The sequence below is a fragment of the Bradysia coprophila genome, unplaced genomic scaffold, assembly GCF_014529535.1.
Source record: "Bradysia coprophila strain Holo2 unplaced genomic scaffold, BU_Bcop_v1 contig_297, whole genome shotgun sequence".
Lineage (NCBI taxonomy): Eukaryota > Metazoa > Arthropoda > Insecta > Diptera > Sciaridae > Bradysia > Bradysia coprophila.
Window position 1 is genome coordinate 2,821,233 of NW_023503555.1, and position 21,213 is coordinate 2,842,445.

The 21,213-nt window shown below is 36.6% G+C and overlaps 3 protein-coding genes across 6 annotated transcripts in view; 1 reads left to right on the forward strand and 2 right to left on the reverse strand.

The window, feature by feature from the left end:
- Positions 1-376: 376 nt before the first annotated feature.
- Positions 377-3,631, reverse strand: LOC119078860 (polypeptide N-acetylgalactosaminyltransferase 3). Of its 2 annotated transcripts, none has more exons than XM_037186571.1 (11): positions 3,422-3,631; positions 3,252-3,352; positions 2,650-2,830; positions 2,422-2,588; positions 2,236-2,363; positions 1,925-2,112; positions 1,790-1,869; positions 1,667-1,731; positions 1,364-1,606; positions 909-1,304; positions 377-850 (listed from the first exon to the last, which is right to left on the reverse strand). In XM_037186571.1, exons 1-11 carry the CDS (start codon positions 3,553-3,555, stop codon positions 548-550), a joined length of 1,986 nt encoding a protein of 661 aa, XP_037042466.1. In that variant the 5' UTR covers positions 3,556-3,631; the 3' UTR covers positions 377-547. The 2 variants fall into 2 exon arrangements, with proteins under 2 accessions (XP_037042466.1, XP_037042467.1); XM_037186572.1 differs by lacking the exon at positions 3,422-3,631 and adding an exon at positions 2,894-2,974 and having other exon boundaries at positions 390-850.
- Positions 3,632-6,323: 2,692 nt separating this feature from the next.
- Positions 6,324-21,213, forward strand: part of LOC119078866 (dual specificity protein phosphatase 13) — a 39,172-nt gene continuing 24,282 nt past the window's right edge. Inside the window, exon 1 of one of the 3 annotated variants that reach the window (XM_037186579.1) lies at positions 6,324-6,646. In XM_037186579.1, the coding sequence (XP_037042474.1) occupies positions 6,629-6,646 (18 nt within the window). In that variant the 5' untranslated portion in view covers positions 6,324-6,628. The remainder of the gene's footprint in view (positions 6,647-21,213) is intronic. The other 2 variants (XM_037186581.1, XM_037186580.1) reach the window with 2 other exon arrangements.
- On the reverse strand, positions 8,088-9,542 carry LOC119078867 (glutathione S-transferase 1-like). The gene is made up of 3 exons (XM_037186582.1): positions 8,896-9,542; positions 8,596-8,829; positions 8,088-8,535 (listed from the first exon to the last, which is right to left on the reverse strand). The coding sequence occupies exons 1-3, from the start codon at positions 9,211-9,213 to the stop codon at positions 8,383-8,385; spliced, it is 705 nt and encodes a 234-aa protein (XP_037042477.1). The 5' UTR covers positions 9,214-9,542; the 3' UTR covers positions 8,088-8,382.

Here is a 21,213-nt window from a genome sequence, read left to right on the forward strand (position 1 = left end):
TCCATACAAACTGTTCGAAGCTTTAGCGATATCACTCTTAAACATCAACTTGAAATGAGATTATATCCACTGTTGTGCGAGGTTTGAGCCTCTCGTCCACTATTTTACAATAACTTCAACATAGCGAGTCACCACTTGACACAGACCATCTCTCCCCATTGATTTATTATTGATTTAGGGCACTCACTTAGCTGTTGGGTTAGTGGATGTGAATAACACAAACTATTTGATGAAATATATCTTCAAACTGAACTAACTATAGAAAGTAGAAGAGAAATTCACGGAAGCAATTGCAGCCTGTAACGAAGTGCAAAAATTCCAATCTCATCCAATCTCAGGCGCCACATGCTTACAATCGAATCAAAATATGGATAAATTTGTAAATAGAATTTTATTTCATTAACAGTTTTAATTACTTCGGGTATATCACATTACTCAAATTAACAGTCTCAGAATGACGAACAATTCGACAGAAAAATCTTACCCCTCTTAGTAAATCGTTCTGCCTCAAAAGCCACCAGTTGCCAAGTCTACAAATGGGGGCAAATTAGGCCTTCCATTTGAACGGAAGCAAAATCCATTTTTGCAGTTTACTCTCATTGCACACACTTAACGTTACATTGAACGATTCGTTAGTCAGCCGAGAAAAATTGTCCAAATTCTTTTCAACACTCTGGTCAGCGGTTAGGCAGAAATTCGATATTCCTTGGACGATCTGTTGCGTTTTTACATTGTACAGCCATTTCTGTCGGTTCGATTCGGCACAGGTGACTATGCGGACCATCGAAGAATTGGTTTCGGTGGCACCCTTTTCAACCGCATCGACACAAATGCCTTCGTTGGTCATGATCTGATCGAAATTTGCGGTCAAGTTAATTCTCAAATTTTCATCATCGAATTGAATTTACCTGTCCCTCGTTTGTGACGACAAAGAAATCCTCCACGTGAGTGGCATTCCCACACACCGAAAGCTTTGCTTGTCCGTACGGAGCATTTGTCGCATCTTGACTGTTCGGTTTCTGAATGCAAAGTCCGTTTTGAGTTTTGAAAATTTGAGAGAATTCGCTGGTTCTTCGATTGAAGTAGTCGATGGCATATGACCAGTCATGGAAGCGAGACAGATCAAAGTTACGCATTCGATTCAAATATTCGTAGTGTTGCTCTGAGCTGGTGTCAATCAGCATTATCTTGCCGAAAAATCGATCATCCGTTGGGAAGAAGTGGTCCTGCCAAATGTTCGTCAAATACCACTCGAAGTTCTGGCATTTCAAACTTTTCCGCAGCATTTGCCGTTGTGTAACGTCCTAGAAAACATTCAATAAATCAATTGAAATCGACTGATTTCGTCAGCGATTTCCCGTACTATCCCATCGATCAACGTTGCGGGAACATTGAAAAATTTGTAGAAAAACTGAGCCCAATCATCCATCCACACCTTGGCCGTTCGCACCAAATTCTCATTCAGAACGTTACTGATGCCGCCGGGAAATGTGTACGGCGAACTCTTGCGAAACAAATGACCGACATGCGAGCATGGAACTATTTCGATTCGTCCACCACATTGCCATATTCGGAACGACATTTCGAGATTGTCACCGCCCCAGATCTGAAATTTCATTTCGGATTATTGTCGTAGATGCTCAATGGCATGGGATGGCACTCTGACCTTCATTCTTTCGTCGTACGATCCGATTTCATAAAAGTAAGCTTTTTCGATCGAAAACAGGCCACCTGCAAGAGAACTAACTGTGGAATGGTCTATGTCGCTGGAAAAATTTCTTAATTTTACCTGCCATTGCTGGTGTGGGGAACGGTGCAATTACATCAGTCTTACGTTTATTCAATTCGTTCGCTCCAAGGAGGTACCATCTGTGAAGAAAGATTTTAGGGTTCACATTCAGTCACTCGAAGGCATTTTTTTTACCTGAAATGAAGTTGCCAATTGAAGGCACCCCAGTGCAGTTCAAAGCTTTTTATGTAGCCGAAGTTATTGTCAGAGATAATGTCAATAACGGGACACGGCACCGTACGTCGATTTTCCTTTATACTGGCGAGAAGCGGTTGCAACCATCCAATGGAACACTCGCAATGGGCGTCGAGAAATGTTAGGACCTTGAATGTCAGAAGTTAAAATCAGAATAATCAAATATCATGGAGCGGATCGAACGACTTAAACGAGGGCCCAGTCACATAAACTTCTTAATTTAAGACATTCCTTCTGTATGAAGGCATTACCTCTCCATTGGCATGTTTAGCTCCGAGCAACCGAGCGGCTACCAATCCTTCTCTGGTGGTTTGCCTCAGTACAACAGTTTTAACCGGTAATTTCGCAACATAATCGTCCAGCGAATGTTTCAGAAAATCTAAAAGAAAATTCCGTGCTCAATTTCGCCTTCACTCACATAGTAACGTTTTATATACCTCGATCACTAGCATCGTCAACCAGTAAAATTTCTTCCAATAAATTTTTCGGTGATCGATTGATCACACTCCAAACGGTTCGCATCAGAACCGACCAGGCCTCGTTGTGAAAAACGATAATGATCGATGTTCTCGGCAGATCGGATGGATACGATTTTTGGATGCATCTTGGATGGATCAGTCATGTTTGGAACAGATCAACAAAAAAAAAATCTGAAAAATTCTTACAATTTTTTCCGAACATCCGGCAGTGAACGATTCAACGGCATTCGATCACTTGCCATTAAATTGAAGCGATTGATTTGGAATTTCTGTTGCATTTTCAGTACGTCTTTTGCTGGTAAAATAACCGGTTTGCCGTTATCTCCTTCGCCGGATACGGGCGAGAAGTCATTGCGGTTGAGCGATTCTGAGATTCGATTTTTGTTAATTTTTCGATTGAATGAAATTGAAAGGAATGAATTTGTTATACCCTTGAACCATCACTGAAAGGAGCTTAGAGTCTTAGCATAGTTAATAGTCAACAGACAGTTTTATTATAGCCTCCAGTCACCTAAGAATAATTCATAAAACTTATGCATGCAGTCAACAGAAGAACATTAAGGAAGTATTGGAATAGAGTGAGTCGAAGAAGGTTCTTAGGTCAGTGCAAACACAAATTTGCTTCTCTCAAAATGCTAAATTCAATTTTGTCGATGACTTCTACAAGTCGTTATAAAATTAGCTGAAATCTCCACCAATTGATCATGTTTTTACTGACCAAATGAACCAGCTGTTTTCTCACTAGAGCTACGCACATTAAAGCAGGTGGTTGAGAACTACATACTGACCGTTGGAAACGTTTCCGAATAAATTGCCACTTCCAATGTAATGAGCGACAACAATGTTAGGACTCCGATTATCTCTGTACCTTGCACGTTTGAGATGATCACTGGGATGGCAAAGACAGTGTGTGTAAATTATTAATGCTCAAATTTCGATAGGAATACCTTTCACTTACTTTTCGACAAATCGGCGAGCAATGAGGAATTCGGCTAGCCGTAGAAGACATAGGTAGAAAAATAAACTCGCACACAGTGCAACGAATACGAAAGCAATGGATTTCTTGCGTATTTTAAGGCATCTAATCCACATTTTGTAGTCTTTTTACGATAAAGTTTTTCATTCAATTTCTTATTTACATTGCGAACTCTTGTTTTGACATTTTGAATGTAAATACACCCATGCATCGTAGCAAGCAACACACATACTCGTATTATTCACCCAATTGAACCGGTACCGGTTTTACCGTTTTAACGCAAAATGCATGCGTTTGATTTAAGAAGTATGTTCAATTTTTAAAACCGCTAAACATTTGAAATAAACATTCTGGGCGAATCATTTTTGGAAGTGAGTGGTCATAGTCTAGGGCTCACATTAAGGACAATTTTTCGTTCAGTTTGCAGTGTTCTGTTCCTGCAGTATCCCTGCTAATCAATGTAACTATTGGAACAGTTAAATGTAGAAGCGGGATATGTCTAAACAGCCTCGATGAAGCGTGTCCGTGTTTGCTTTTCATGTTCTTTTTAGAAGTTTACTCTTAGGCATTTCAGTTGGGGTATTTTTAGAATAGCTTCGCGCTGTGGGTGAGTTCTGGTGTTACTTTTAGTCCGTTGCAAAATTTCGTAACGTTAAAACTAACTCAAGAGATTTGGCCCTTCTTGTAATAATTGAACTGAATCAGAGAAAATCTAAAATGACGGGAACTGAGTTAAGTCGTCGGAATACTATCCACGGATTTTAATGTTTACGAGGACATGGTACATTGTGAGCAACGCACTGACAGTGCTATGTTGTGAGCCAATTGTTAATAATAAAATCATAAATTTGTATACTTTTTTACGAAAGAAAACGAAAAATCATCACAATCAAGAAACAAGAAAACAAGAAATCCAATTTAGAATTTTCTCAACTGTTACTTCTTCCTGTACCACTTTGTCGCAAAATGACGCAACGACAAAACGACTCTGCCACTGTTAGCTGCTTCGTCCGAGGCTTCGTCGAGCTAAGTAGCAATTAGAGGAAACAGTTTTTCGTGCTTTTGTTTCTTTGTATGCTTCATAAGACTCAATACATCACACGGACTTTGTCCTCATTTAACTGATTTAACCTAACCAATTAAATAATCTGTGCTCCAACCTTACTACCCGTGGTTCTGTTGACCTGAACAATGAAATGAACGAAAATATAGAAATGTATAAATTCAACGCTTGGTTCTTTATTAACGAACACACATTTTGAAGTTTCACGTAATGGAAGGGACTATTATTGGGAAAATGTATTTTCAAATTTTCCTAAAACTTTAAGAATTTTCCATCAATTTTATCAAATTTTCCGAAAAATATTTTTTGAAAAATATGAGGAAATTCGAGAATCCAAGAATGCTTTGAGAATTTCTAAATTCTTTATCACATACGCGCGGTGTTCGGATGTCAAAATTACTTCTTCTAGTGAATTCAGGTAATTTTTTAGGTCTTTTTTCCATGGGAACTTATCCGTCCGTCCGTCTGTGTCGTGATTGATAAAAGTTAGAATTGCAATGCTACTATGAGCAAACCAACAACAGGCAAATCAATTATTATTTGTTATCTGGTAACCGATCGCTCATAGCAGACGTTGCAATTTGAAAGTTAGGTAGTTGGACCCCCAAAATATTTAGCAGCAAAGATGTTTCTTACTCTAGAGATGCACACCGACTGCTAAAATTATTCGGCCTGCTGGTTTATTTATAAATCGAGTAATTGGTAGTTGACTACCTAAGTGGTAGTTGACTACCAAAGTGGTAGCTGACTACCAAAGTGGTAGTTGACTACCAAAGTGGTAGTTGACTACCAAAGTGGTAGTTGACTACCAAAGTGGTAGTTGACTACCAAAGTGGTAGTTGACTACCAAAGTGGTAATTGACTACCAAAGTGGTAATTGACTACCAAAGTGGTAATTGACTACCATAGTGGTAATTGACTACCATAGTGGTAGTTGACTACCAAAGTGGTAATTGACTACCAAACTAATACGAATGTTGTAGATACTGTTTGAGAGCTGCACACCGACTGATAAAAAAGACGGATCGCTTGCCTATTTATAATTCGAAAATTTGGTAGTTGAATACCAAAGTGGTACTTGAATGAGTACCAAGCTAGTAGTAAACAGAAATTTAAAAAAATATGAAAAAAGACCTCACCAGGCTTCAGCCGGTCTATTCTTGTTTTTGTATGGAAATGGAAAATAACGTTACACCGCCAAGTAATGTGCTCTGCTTTAGAAAATAGATAGAAAACGTATATTAGAAAATAAGATAAAGGCTACATGTAGACGATTTCCAATTGGTCCTCGAGAAGACAAGGCGCTGATGAGACCATTTTAGGGTTAAAAAATGGTCTGATCCGAAAGAAAACTTATATAATGACAACTCCTAACATATCCTCTGTGAAGCATGTTCACCCGTCTAATAATCTGATAAATCATGCCGCTTTTTGCGTCTATTTGGTATGCCGGATGCAATCGTAAACTCCCCCATTGATGGTATAAAAAATAATAAAAGCGGAAATTATATCATCATTACCTTTAATTTGAAGATCATGTCATAATTATCATAAACACATTATTCACCTATACGAGAAGTTGACTCAATTTTCACGTATCTCATACGCACCGCACCATATCCACAAACATGGTAAATATAAACAAAAATTTTCATTTTATGAACGACAATATAGACGCACGCACACCATCTCACAGAGATATTTTTTTTCGTGTGTGGATATGGTGTGTAGTATACATAAAAACGTCGTTGTATAGAGACGTAAATATGAATGGGTGGAAAACGGAATATAGCGGAGAGCAAAAGAAAAATTCCTATATTTGTTTTTTCATTCGTTTGCGAAGCTTTTCAGTAGCCAAACATACGTCGCAGCGTGAACTTTGATCGTGGTCCGACATGCAATAAAAAAATAAAATTAGAAGGAATTTTTGGTCATTTTTGAATTTTCATTTCATTTGTTTATTTGTTAGTTTTACGATCGGTTCGAATCGAAAAAAAAAATTGAAATTATAGTTTAAGGAGAATAATTTCCGATTGTCCATTGAAGTGATTATAAATCTCGTTTGACTAAATAAATAAACAAACGTTGTTCCCGGAAAATCATTATTCAGCAGCCATAATAATACAATGTCGTGGAGATATACGGTAAGTTGAATGAATATTGGAAATTTGTTGATTTATTTGTTGTATATTTGGAGATAAATTTAATTTTCCTGCTATAATGCGGCTATAAGTCTCACATTGTTGTATGTACTCACAATATAAATTTATGACACAATTGTTTGTATATACCAGTGTGTATTGGCGCGTTATATGTGTATAAAATGCTTGGTGTGCTCACGGTGTGTATATGATGCATTTAATTTCTGTAAAATGTACGTTACACGTGCACAGCGTATTGGAGCTCGCCTTCAAGTTCATGATAAATTATGTAAATCAAAGCAATTTTCGTTCGTAATATTGAAAATCGATAAAATTGTTGTCTTTGCTATCATAGCTTACACACATTATTCATGTCTAATGCCATGAGCTTTTTCTTTGCAAAAAAGTTATTTCTTTTTCATTTTATTTGCCGTTGGACTATACACACCATGGAACTTACATATACTTAGAGGTATTGTTTGCAACAAAAAAAAACGGCAAAATGTTGGATATAATACTCGAGAATAGGTACATGAGAGGTACACATTCGTCTGATTTGCGAATCTGCCTAGCTTCTTTTTCCTGCGAGTAAAAATAAAATTTTATTTTAGTTTTTCTTTCTGTGACGATGGAAATGTGTATACTTGTTCGTTGTATGGCTTAGGTAGAATATTATTTTTTCTCGCTAATTTCTTAATTGTATTAATAGTGTGATGTGTGAGTACTACCTGCAATTATTCGAGCAATTTGCACATTATTATACTAGAACGTTTGAAGCAAGGTTTCAATTGAATCGTTGAACAATTCTGGCGAATGTGCATCGCTTTTGCTATTTCGAAAATGAAAGAATTTTGCCGTAATTTATGTGGCAGGGAATTGAATGTTTTGTTTGTCACCTCTAGACACATTAATAATTATTTGTTAATTACCCCAAATTTTTGATTCACGTTTCATATAAATCATTTGTCCACGTATGGTTGCATTGGGTCATGGTACGTTAGTGAACGGATAAACAGTTTAAAACAATGTCAAGCTACAGTTACCTGTGGGAATTGTTTGAAAAATTTCCGATTTTTAATTGGGTTAGCTAGAAACGTTGAATTCTGGGGTAAACCAAGAGTTATATCTACAGCACACGTTGTGGTATTTTGCAATTTAAAAATGTTTCTTGATTGAGAAACGGTACACAAATGACGTCATTGCAAACATGTTTTGGGACAGGGGCTTTTTTAACGGAATGTCGATTTCATGAAAATTTTCATAGGAAAAATTGATGAGCTCCTGAAGTTTGGTATCGCATCCCGAAATTGAATACAATTTCCTGGAGCAAAATTTTATGAAATTTTATCAAATTCTTCAGTAAGATGACCTGAAAATAGGCACTGGCAAAGGTATAAAATAAGAAAATTTATTTTGTTTTCGTGTTGTGGTTTTAATGGAACGGGGAGTTGAACCGAAATTCCATTTGAAAATCATTAAGGATGGAAAATTCATTGCTGCATTTTACAGTGGTAGATAGAAATTTGTTTGTACGCTTCAAAAGCCCGTATACCCGAAAAAGCTATCGATCTTAAAAGGTTACCAACAAAACCGACGAGAGAGCATTAAAAATTCGACCTTTTTCGTTTACAAAAATGTTTATTTTCCACCTCAGTTGAAAAAGTGCTGCAAAATATTTATCTTTCAGGTTAGTCTAACTGTTGCAAGTGTGCAGGGATAACGTTCGCTGTGCAGGGAATTCAATTATCAGCCATTGAAGTTTTCCCGACTTTTTCCATTGCACGTTTATAGGCCGGTCGTTCACACATCCTATTTACATATTGTGCCAACTGTGGCTTGTCTGTACCGGATATTCCTGATCTTTTCACCAGCATTTCAACAGCAAAGCTTGCCTTGAATATGAAGACTTTGATGAATTGGTTTCGGATTTACAGTATTTTACTTGAACTCACTTGAATATCAGCACCCGAAAATTGTTCACCAGCTAACCATGTCCGTTGTTTTAGTTCTCCTTCGAGAAAATCTAAATGCGTTCGCATATTCGGTCCCAAATATAGTCCGTCAATTTTATTACAAATGCCGTTGACGATGGGTTTGATGATCCAGGGAGACATTTTCTGCAGATTCATGAAGATGAATTTCATCACAAGTATCGGCATCAGGGTACCTTCGATGTAATGTAGGAACTATCAACGGGGAAAAAGTTTTTCTTTTTTAAAAATTCAATTGGAACAGACTTGATCATCACATACATAATTGTACTGAAACAAATCATCCTCATTATTCGGCTTCAACTGTTTGCCCTGACCATATTTGGTAATAAGATAATCGATGATGAAACCCGATTCTGCAACAACTCGATCACCATCTTTGATGACGGGACTTTTACCCAGAGGATGAATCTTTTTCAGATCGGCCGGTGCAAGTTTATCCGATCCACGATCGAACTTTTCAATGGTGTATGGTATTTCCAACTCTTCTAGCAAGAACAATATGCGATCAGCGCGACTTGCGTTCAACCAGTAAACGGTTATTGATGGACTGTTTGCACTCTCCTGTTCGTTATCCATGGCTGGTGTTTATTTTCGCGTCTTATCTACTATTCGATTTCACTTATCTTACCGACACTTGAACTTTATATTGAACTGTGTGGCGGTGTAGCTGTTTAATATTCCGATCTTTCGTTTGTTTCTGACAATGCAAACCTTATACTTTCACAATATTTTCACTGTAATTACCGATGCGACGAATACACAATATCGAACCAACGACCATGCAACGAACTTTACCTCTGTAATTTAACTTTACCTAACTGAGTATATATACACTTCGCTCGGTTGGCTCGTGCTTTTTACTGACACAACTATCTGTTTAATTCGGTGTCTAATGACAAACTAATGACCGATGCATAAAATATAATCATGAACGAAGATTATATACGCACTGAACTGCGATTGTTGAACTAACCAGACTTGGTGGGAATAATTTGAAATGCTTTAACCTAAATGGAAGCTCGTGTTCGTGTGCAGCGCTTCCACGCGAACTTCGAAGAGTTTAATAGATTTTTGATGGATTGTTTGAAAATAGAGTTTTTTTTCCATCGCAACTAAATATTCTGGTCAGTGTTTTCCAATCTCATACGGACTCGTATTTTCATATTAGAACCACGTAGCTTAATATACTTCTCTCGTCCGACGACCCTTGTTGGTTTTTGTTTAGTACTTAAATTTTATTGGCGTGACTTCTAATGGGTAAAAGTCTGATAACATCTTATATCCACTCTTATGTTAATGGAGTCATTCTGTATGTGTTGGGTGTATATATAAACACATTAGACATATTAACATGCTACAAAATTCGCCTTTTCATTTCCAATTTTTACCACAATTATTTGTGTTCGGTTAGGAATTCCATTTACCAAAAAAAGGAAAAAAAAACATTCTACCCCCGAAAATATCATTCCATCGCTAGTCGATTTTATTGGAAGGTGTTCGACCCAGCAAAAAAAAGGCCCACTCGTCCACTTTCACCTACCCTCTTTTTTTTACAATCGTTTGCGTGAAATTTATATATTGACTCAGAACTTTGCCGAAAAAGTTACACATGATTTCGGTTCAGATATTTTTCGCTTACCGTTGTGGAAAAATAATTATACGTTCTGGGCTTAGTGTACATGGAAAGTTCAATGCATTTGAAATAAATGAATTTCTTATGTTCAACCCCTTGACAAGTTTTATTGTGAGTGAAGGAAAAGTCTATAGTCGAAAAAGAAAAGTTTTAAGACCCTTTTCTCGTTGCTCTGTCAGATCGAAACAGATAATTTTATTTACTGGAAAAGTGTTTAGCCTCACACTTACCTTTTATATCGAAATGTATTAAAGGGGTGTCTTTATGTACCACGCTTTGTATTGAGGTGGAATGAACGAAAAAATGATTGTTTGCACAACGATTGCTTAAGAAAAAAAAACACTTTCTACACTTTCACTTTCAAAACAAGAGTGGGTAAAATAGACATTTTCTTCCCCGAACTGTCATCAGACAAAAAACGGTATAAGTGATAGTTTTCATTACCAAAATTGCGATTCCAAATTTGTGCGTACTTAGACTACAAATCCTGACACTTGATCTCACTATAGTGTAGAAACTGTTAGGTAATTCACCAAGAACCTTTTGACCAAGAATAGTCCCCACAATATCATGGTTTGTCACGTCACGTCATTACAATGCCTACAACGAAACGTGTTTGGGTCGGGTGCGAATAGTCTAAGATACAATATTTGAACGAGAGGGCGAATAGTCTCGGCAACAGTTTCTTTTTTCTTGTAAAAACTGGCCTAACAATTGAATATTTCGTCCAAAAAAAAACTTGAACCGGCCTAACAACTCGGTGTTTCGTCAAAAGCAACTTGAATCCTTCCTGCTTAGACTAGTCTGACAATTTGGTGTTTCGTCAGAGGCAACTTGAATCTTCATTTTGCAAACTGGACGAGCAATTTTTCGTCACAAGAACCTTGAATCTTCCTTGTGCACTAACTGTTGAGTTTGATTGTTTCGCTCCTTGCACAGCCTGGCTTAACTATTAGATGTTTCTATAATTGGGTGCAAATAGTTGCGACCATTTGTACCGCACCCACGTGCATCTACCGATACCCTTGGCCAGGCTCTCCTTCACGCTCCAAAAACATAAACAACAAATTCGAAAAGCGCTGAGCAAGCGATATGCTGTTACGATTCAAACCATGTCTTCATGCGAGATTTATGTGAGAATTTACCGAAATCTTACTGAGAATTTACCAAACAAATTCATTTCCTAAATCAATTTCCTAAAAATATAAACTCTGCTTTTACGAAAAGTAATTTCCTCCATTATCATAATCGTAAAATGTTAAAACGGTGGTGCGTTCAAATTAGGATTTTTTTAAAATAATTTTTTTACTTTACTTTTTCAACGAAATAATAGCAATTTCTACCCCCAAACGATATGTGAGTAATCAACCCGACAATTGGGTCATCAGCACTGTGGAAAAACGAATTTTCCGATGCTACGAACACATGAATCAATGTTTTATATTACTCCGAATCAATATCAAGCGAAACAAAAATAAAATTTATTCCTAAAAAAAAGTTGATACCGACATAGGTTAGGTATATCTGCCGTTTGTAGTGAGTTTAGTAACATTGCGTGTCGTTACTTCATTAAATTTTCCCATTTTCTCATAGTTATTGACTAACAAACAATTTGTATGCTCTCATTCATATTCACGTATTTTCAACATGCAATTACGAATTGAACTCACATTTAAAAGTTGAGCGATGTTGTTGTCTGTTTTTTGGTTGTTGTTGTTGTTGAGGATTTTTTTTTTTGCCATTAGTTGGAGAGGTATACCATTGCTTCTTACAGAATTGGATAATGTTTTTTCTTGTGGTAAATAGCACAACACCTATAGGCTAGTACGTTTGTTATTTGCTGGGTCATGATTTAGTATCTCCCTTACATGGGAAATTGCCGGTGTTCCTGCATGTCTTTTGGACATACAATAGCAACACAAAGGAACACACCACCACCAATTTGTGAAAGTCTTATCTTCTGATCGATGGAAATTACATTTTCGTTACAACGCTACCATCAAAACCATTGTGGATTGTAATTTATTTTTGTGTTTCAAGGAAAATAGAATCAGAGAAAAAATTACATCAAAATTGCCGCCCATAAAAGGTACGACTGTGTCTGCTGTGCACTTAATGACTTGGAACATTTTTTTTTCTGATTCTTTTGAACGATTAGGGCGTTCCGAAACACCGTAAAGTGTAATCTTATTGTTAGATGTGTTCCAGACTAAACCTTTCTCAGAAAAAAATTAATAAAATGATATCTAATGTTTCTAAGTAATCATCACCTTAAATTATGAGTCTGGTCAGAGGACACGCTTAAGAACAGATTGTCAAGCAACGAACTGAGTAAATATATTACCTTTGTTGAACCAGCGCTTTCGAGGCTTAATATGCGTTATAAGAGTCATATGTTATCGAAAGCGATGACTGAAACATAGGATGAGGTCTGGGTAATGTTTATATAGCAAAATGTTTGCTGAAACAATAAAGTAAGATTTTGAATCATACACTTTGAATGAAACAAAAGAAGACATAGATTAATGAATGTATTGTAGGGCCGTACATAGGTCGTTGAAAAGATCGCTTTTTGTGCCTCTTTATTTTGTAACCCGTTGTTAAATAATTTTCTCTCTGTTCAACGAAATGTAATACGTTTGAATAATTGCGCCGCTGTTTGCAACCACCTCGGATATTCCGTTGTAAAAAGTTTGTTGATTTTCAGTGCTTTCAGTTTTTTTTTGTTATCGCCTCAGTATCTACAATTCCACATTAATTTAACCTGAGTCGGCAAAGTTCTGGCGTGTAGATCGCATTAATTAGACTTTCAAACATACATACAAATAAGCAATGAAAGTAAATAAGTAGGTATGGCCAGTCCATACAAGTCGGAGCACATACGGATTTGCATGGCGCCACCTCAAACGAACTCATTTCTAGTGGAAATTTGCACTAGAAGTGAGTTCGTTTGAGGTGGCGCCATGCAAATCCGTATGTTCTCCGGCATACCTGTCTATTTACTTTCATTGCAAATAAGAACTGAAAATTGAAAGTAAACTTTAAACGAACTCATATTACTCATCCCGTACCACCTCTGTCATCATGTTAAGTGAATATGATGGAATAATCCATCGAAATTGAGACACTGTTTCTGTGTCGGAGCTTCTACTCGCAAGGGCGAGAAATCCCATCTGGTATGTGAAGGAGCCCGTGGAACAACTGAAGCTGGAAAGTCCTTTATACTGTCCTAGGGTCAACACCGAGCTCTGAGGCCGAAAAAGTGTCTCAGATTCGATGGTATGGGTATGTGGCAGTGGTATGGGCAGGGCACTGTGAGTCTGTTAAAATTCGTTTCAAATTTTCAGTTTTAATTTGTAAAGTGAGCTCATCATAAGGTTTTATTTTTCGTGTGTATCTTTTGTTCTATTTGTTCCACACCGAACAAAGGAAAGAAACCCACGACCTTATGATGAGTTCAGTTGAAATATGATTGTGTTTGAGCGCCCAATTCATGCGATTTCCATCCAGGAGCTCTCTGTCAACTCATGTTATTGTTATTTAGATATCAAGGGGAAAGTGGTGTTTTTTTGGCGACCCGACGTCATTGACCATAAAGTTTAGGCTGTGAATGGTGAAATTTTAATTGTTTATTTTCCCTATAATTTATATTACGACCTATAATATGACTGCAATATGATTGTGGTAACTATAATCTACTCAAACACGAACTATAATGAACTGTAATCAAACAAAGAAAAATTCTACCAGATAAGGTAAACGACCTACTATAACATTCAATCCATTGAATCTTAGGCATTTCTAAATTATTATTTTTTTTTGATTTCTTCAGCCATAGAAACACTGAAATATTCAATGAATGTTCGTATTGTTGTGGGTCCAATAAAATCACCACTTTCAACATTACGTGCGATAAATTTATGGACTAATGAACACGAAAATAAAATTCTGCCATTAATCTTCAATCGGACATTTCTTTCTCATCGTTTCTACTCGACTTTTTTTTGTGGAAAACTTTATGAGAAAGGACTGTTGTATAAATCGCTTCATGTGTGTCACATTCATATATCCCGTTTATATGTGAAAAATATAACAACCAATGATTCATACCGGATTTATTATATATTTGGTTGGAGTAATAAAAATAAAATATTTTATTGTGTACGCTGTGATAAATGCGCTGTTTTCAAAATAATTGCATGGAAAATGTGTGCTTATAACTATAGTATATAACATAATATTATACACAGACATATCCTCATCTCTCTAACAACGAGCATATTCACATCATGTCAAAAGCGTAGCACATTATACCGAACTCGTATATTTATATGCTGCGGATGTTTTGCAAAGAATTTACAGGATTTGATGCGGATTTATTTGCAATAATAACTTCATACTCATATCGAATGAACCTTTGGTTAAAGCTCAAGAGGCTCAAGAGATGAAGGAATTTTTAAGCGTGATTGAGATTACCAGGCTAAGTATTTTTAAAACCTCGATTGCTAATCAATTTTCATCTTCTTTTTTTGCATACCTTCCACGAATGTTTTTAAGACATCCAACACCATTTTTGACTAGTTTGTATTTTATCAACGAAGTATTGAAAATAACTTGAACGAGAAACAAATTTCTTTCTCGTTTTAGTGTGTTTATTGACCTCGGCCACGCCTCGGATCAACAAAATTCACACGATATCTTGACTTCTCAACTTTTTATCCCTTAATATGTAAAAGATATTTACATGCTTATGTACGGTGTCAGTGTGATTACTCCGCTCGCCTTCGGCTCGTTACAAAAATATCACACTTACCAAAACTATTTTGCGCCTGAAGACTCCTGACAAAATGTACAAGGACGAAAAAGTAGAAAAGTCGAGTTTTCGCGTGAAGTTTGTTGATCCGATACGAGCCGAGGTCAATAACCACGCGAAAACGTGACCTAATAGTAATTTGCGTATCTATCCTGGCCGACGGTTTATAGGCATTTTCACGCAAAACAGGGCAACAATATGTTCGTAAGTTCTATGGGTCTTTCCTTTCATTTTTGCGTTCTGAAGACTTCAGGCAAGGGCAATGGCGATTGCTGAGTCATATTCACCAAGGTCTGTAAAGCTATAAGTCTAATCGACCAAATATATTCCAAAAGGCGCATTGGTTAAATCAATTATATCTTATGAACCTATGATGTCAGACAACCATACTTTGCTATTAAGAGCACTGATGATGATCTGAAAAGGATAGTAAAATTTATTTACTCACTACGGACCGAATGACCAATCATCAGCTAAAACTCCAACTCCAGCTACAAAGTACAACAAGGAAAACAAAAAGGCAAATTTCATGATTATTCGTTTGACAATCAAACCTATGGGTATTTTTCCCTACTGATTCTAAATACAGAAACAAAGAAAATTTCTAGGACGTCTGGATCAGGAGATAGACCCGGTTCTAGGTTAAATAAAAATTCCACTAGTGTGAGAGAGACAACAATATTTGTCTCGCTCACACCAGTTGATTTCCCATTTAACTTAAAATAGGTCCAGTTCCTGATCCAGACGTCCTAGAAATATTTTTTTCGGGATTTATAATCAGGAGGGAAAAATACCCATAGGTTTTCGATCTTGTAACTGCAATGTATGGGGTGTCGGATAAACTGTTGTCTTACCCGCATTATATACCTATCCTTAGGATAAAATCTTACTTATTCAATGATAAACGTATCACAATTGGACTTGAATTCGAATTTGTCGATCGTTAGCCGCACATAGGAACATTGATTTGTATTGACGCTCCGGTGATAGTATTTGATGTGACTTTTCAATTTCTTTCGATCATACATTTCCTGCTAAATGATCGAATGCGGAACAAGTCTACCATTTACTTTTCACGTTTGTTCCGTCACGTTCTACGTGCCACGACTTTGTGATAATGAATTTTTTTTCGTGCGATCTACGAAAGTGAAAATGCTTTCCAATACACCTGTCCCGAATCTAAGGTGAATAAATCACGATTCTTCCTAAGGATAAGGATGGGTGGGTATATATAATGCGGTTAAAATGTCTATGTTCCATCAGTTTGCCTTGTCAGTTACAATCAAACAAATAATCATGAAATTGGCCGTTGTTTTCTTTGGTTTGCTTGCAGTCGGGGTAAGTTTGAGCTGCTGATTGACCATTTGGTCCGAAGGAACAACCAGTAAATAAATCTTACTATTTTTTGTAGTTCGTCAGTGCTGCTGTCGTAACCATAAACACGACTGACATTATAAATGTGTTGGATATAATTAATATAAATAATGTGATTGTGGCATTAGTTGGTCGACTCGACGACGATCCTCTATTACCAATTTATGGCATTATAAAGATTAGTGACTTTGAGGGGTCAATCGACATAAACTAAAATTATGAAGACTTCAAAACAATGTTCGACTACACCAACACGAACGATGTTTTTCTTTGTGTTAATCGACCCGAAGCGGAGAAGAAAAATGTGTAAAGGAAATGTGTTTCAGCTGTTCAAGCTATTTTCAATAAATTGTTGATGCAATACAAACTTCTCAAAAATTGGGTGAAGTGGACTTGATATACTTTGAAGGTCCTCTAGTGGATTATTTATTTTTTTTGGGCTTGAAACTATAAAAAAATAAAGTTTTTCCGAATGAAAACTCGTCGCAACTAATTCCACCAAACAATACTGCTGTCGAACTTCTTACTCGATTCATTTGGGTAAAAGTAAACTTCACTTCTACTACTTTATATGTACACATCCCTACACTGTCGCTAGCCTAAGATTAATAACATGTGACTCTGGATATGGGCGACGTGTTTGTTTAGTGTGTCTGTTAAGCTTCGTATTTATACTGCTCTTTGCCCGAAGACAAATCCACCAGATATGAACACCTCAAATTAATTACCGTCGTGTCCTATTATTTCTTCCGTCCACTTCGTTCCACTCATTCATATCTTGTGTAGGCAATGTGAATTTGTCAAAGGAAGTGGATTAATATAAATAAGAAATGGATAATACAGCGGCTCTATTAGATGTTCATGACTGGACTGTAATGATTTTGAAAATTATTTGTTTGAATAACAAGTGGAGAAGTTAAGTTTTCATCTGGAATTCGATGATTTGAGAATATTTTTAGCCCCGTACGAAGTACTGGGGGCTTATAAGATTAATACGCCGTTTGTAACACGTTGAATTGGAAGCAGACAGTAAGGGCAAAGCATTTGGTTATGTTCATAGATGACGAATCCGCAATAAAAAAAATGTCCGTCCGTCCGTCCGTCCGTGACCCCTATAACTTGAGTAAATCACAACCTTTGAAAATTCTTTTTTTCCCGATTAGTATCGACAAAAGTAAGGTCAAGTTCGAAAATGGGCATGGTAGGGTCGGCCCTTCCAGAGCTAGGGCCCTATAGGTGTTTTTCAGTCTTTCGATGATATCTACCGAAATATGCACGCAATAGATGCTTGTGATATATCAAATGAAAGGTATTGACGAGTAGAACAAAGTTGCTGAAGATTGTTTTTGGGTAAGATGCAACGTGGGCTTGTTGGGAGGGCTCAAAGGTCGTTACTCGGCCCTAAGTGTTTTTTGCACATAAATCGAGTAAATCTCATCCGATTTTGCTAGATTTTGTTTCATTTGAGAGATAATTGAATGCCGAAAAGAATGATGCAAAAAAAGTTTCAAATTTGGGCCCTTGGACTAAGGCCGCTACTCGGCCCTAAGTGGTTTTTGCACATAAATCAAGTAAAATTTCATCCGATTTTGCTAATTTTTGTTTTATTTGAGAGGTAATTGAATACCCAATGGAAAGTTGGCAAAAAATTTTGGGTTTCTAAAATAATGTCGTAAATTGTTGGTTTTATTTGAGAGGTACTTCGTACGGGCTTTCGTAATTGCGCTATGCGCAATTTTAAAAATGAACACTTTCAGTAAATTTGACCATGCTGAACTTGACTTGCATTTTGGTAACAGACGCATAAGAGGGTTGTAGACGTATTAGGGTTCCGGGCGTATGACGGCTACGGACGTATTATGGTTACGGACGAAATAGGATTACGGGTCGTACGGGGCTAAGTCGCAGCAAACGCTCCGACTGGGTGTTGAGGAATTTCGCGCCACGTTATTCACAATAACCCACAAAGTGACATTTTCCTTATATGAAATGTGTCATTTTGTCTATTATTGTGAATGACGTGGCGCGAGATTCCTAGCAGCCTCCGACTGTTCTGATGCCTTGTTTTCAAATGAATCAGAGTGCAGAGTCTATCCATTGTAGACTAAACATTTAGTCCCGCTACATTCAAAATCAATTGACAATGACAAGACATTTTATTTAAATAAAAAAAAAACATTTTCGGCAACCCAAAATAATTGACACCAGTAATATTTTGACTTCCCTCCTGTCCTTGTCCGTCACTATTGAAGTATGACCTTCTACCGAATCGACCTCTGAACTATTTACACTCAAAACAAATCGACAAATTCAATCCGCAATAGATGTAAAAATAAACTGACTTACACACCTCACGAGCGAATGATGTAAAACCAATTTGACAAAATTTTATTCGTCAGCGAGTTGAAAATGTTGCAAATTAAATATTTATCGATTGTTCAATACCTCACTTACATACTACTAACCTATCCCATCTTTAGGGTATACATAAATCGTACAGCAGACAGCACAACCTGATTACCTTGACCTATAACTTTTGCCCTATATACATTTTCGAGCTGTGTGCTTTGCTTGCCTTCCGATTGCATTTCATCGCAATTAAAATTCTTTTCATCTTCAAATGCATACACGATCAGTTTGTTGACTGTGGAGATAAAAACGATTTTATATTTATATTTTGTAGGTCGATTATAGTCTCGTCTGTGCTTGATGTTACGTTTATGTCGTGTGCTCACAAATTTAGAATTTCAGCTGTGAATTTTATTACGTAAATAATACACAGAGTATCATGTGGAGTTAAATAGTTCAAAAGAGAACATTTCTTTTCGACGATGTGTTTGCACAGTAAGCGAATATTTATATCCTGCTACGTTTTATGTGTTTTAAAAAGAAACCAGGACATCGATCATCTGTCGAAGATGTAATACTGTGCAGCTCTGCTCCATATACATGAAGCGAATTCGACCGGTAAAACATTTATTTCAATCAAACGTTAAAACCATCAGTTCATTTTCCACAATTTTTCCTACTTCATAAATTCAGCAATTCCCTAATCGAGATAAATTATGGACCAAGATTAGATGGAATGATTACTTTTGGTACGTTCAGATATCTAATATTGTATCATGTCCGGAGCGATAGCGGAGGACTTGACGCAGTCTAACTTCCAAAAAAAGAACGAAGAAATTTTTTTGAGACGCGGCAACTATATATAGGCGAGAATTTAAGTTTCTTTCCTTTGGCCTGTATCACCACAAATCCTATTATATCTTATTCGCGCTTCAAATACGAGCAAAACGAGCTATCACTCGACTATGTAGGTTTAAAATTGCCGGAGATACATCGTTTTGAATTTGGTCACTTCTCATACAAAATACACCAAATTAACGTTTTCCAAACAATCAAAATCTTTCAACTTACTCTGTATGTTTCTATCTATCTGTCTATCTATCGATGGTCGATCTCGGAAACTAGTCAGCCAATCTCCATGAAATTTTGCAGGAACCTCAGGGTGGGCATAAAAATGAAAATGTGATACGCCATTACCCCAGGAAAAACCAGAATTTTGTTTTATTGGCTTCGAAGTGGTTTCTGAGTGTGGTTTTCGAGGGTCGGGAACGCGTTTTCCACTGTAGCTTAGCTGTATTGAAACCTACAGAGGCGTGCGACCCATCAAATGAAAGGTATTCGTAACACGATTCGAACAAAAAAATAATTAAAAAAATCGGGGCAGATTCGTTTGAGCTAGAGTGATTAGAGTGACCAAATTTTGAGCTACTCGAGCGTAGGATGAAAGGACTAATATTTTTTTGGGTTATGAGAGATAGAGAATTACTTTCTTCGGCAAAGTCTCAGAGTTTTACGAGTAGAAAAGAAGGGCATTTGTGAAAAATGTCGAAAGTTGGAAATGGGTGGGTCAATTGGGGTTTTAGAGATATTTCTTGAATGGTGGCAAATAGAGAATTACTATCTTCGTCAAATTTTCGAATTTCGTCAAATTTTCGAATTTCGTCAAATTTTCGATTTTCGTCAAATTTCGTCAAATTTTCGAATTTCGTCAAATTTTTGATTTTCGTCAAATTTTTAATTTTCGTCAAATTTTTGATTTTCGTCAAATTCTTAATTTTCGTCAAATTTTTGATTTTCGTCAAATTTAAAATTTTTAAATTTTCAAATTTCGCCAAATTTCCGAATTTCTGTTATAAACTGTTATAAAAAGCAGTGTTCTAAAACTTCTAAAACGACTGATATCCCAAAAAAATCTCTTCGAGAAAAGTGTGACGCAGTCTTTGAAGTACAATTTCTAAAATTAATGATATCGCTAGAGTTGACGCTTTCAGCTTCGTTACGCAAAAATTAAATTTTACACCCAGTTCAAACACGCAGATTTTTTTGGTAAAATTTTGGTTGTTTCCAGTCAAATTTTTTTTGGTAAAAATTATTTGGCAAATGATGAGAACAAGAATAGTACCGGCTAACGCCTAGTGAGTCTTTTTTCTTTTTCTTTTTGAACCTCACCATCGTTTTTGAATCTCACCATCGTTTTTGAATCTAACCATCATTCCCAACCACCTATCCCTAATCGAAACTTTCCTAAAGACTAAATGTCACTACTTTCGAGCAATAAATTATGAAAATAGGTCGGGTCTCGCATTAAGTATAGATTAAGAGCATTAAGTATGATTTCTGTTTATTGCCAGCTTGGTATTTATTCAAGTACCACTTCGGTATTCAACTAGCAAATTTTCGATTTATA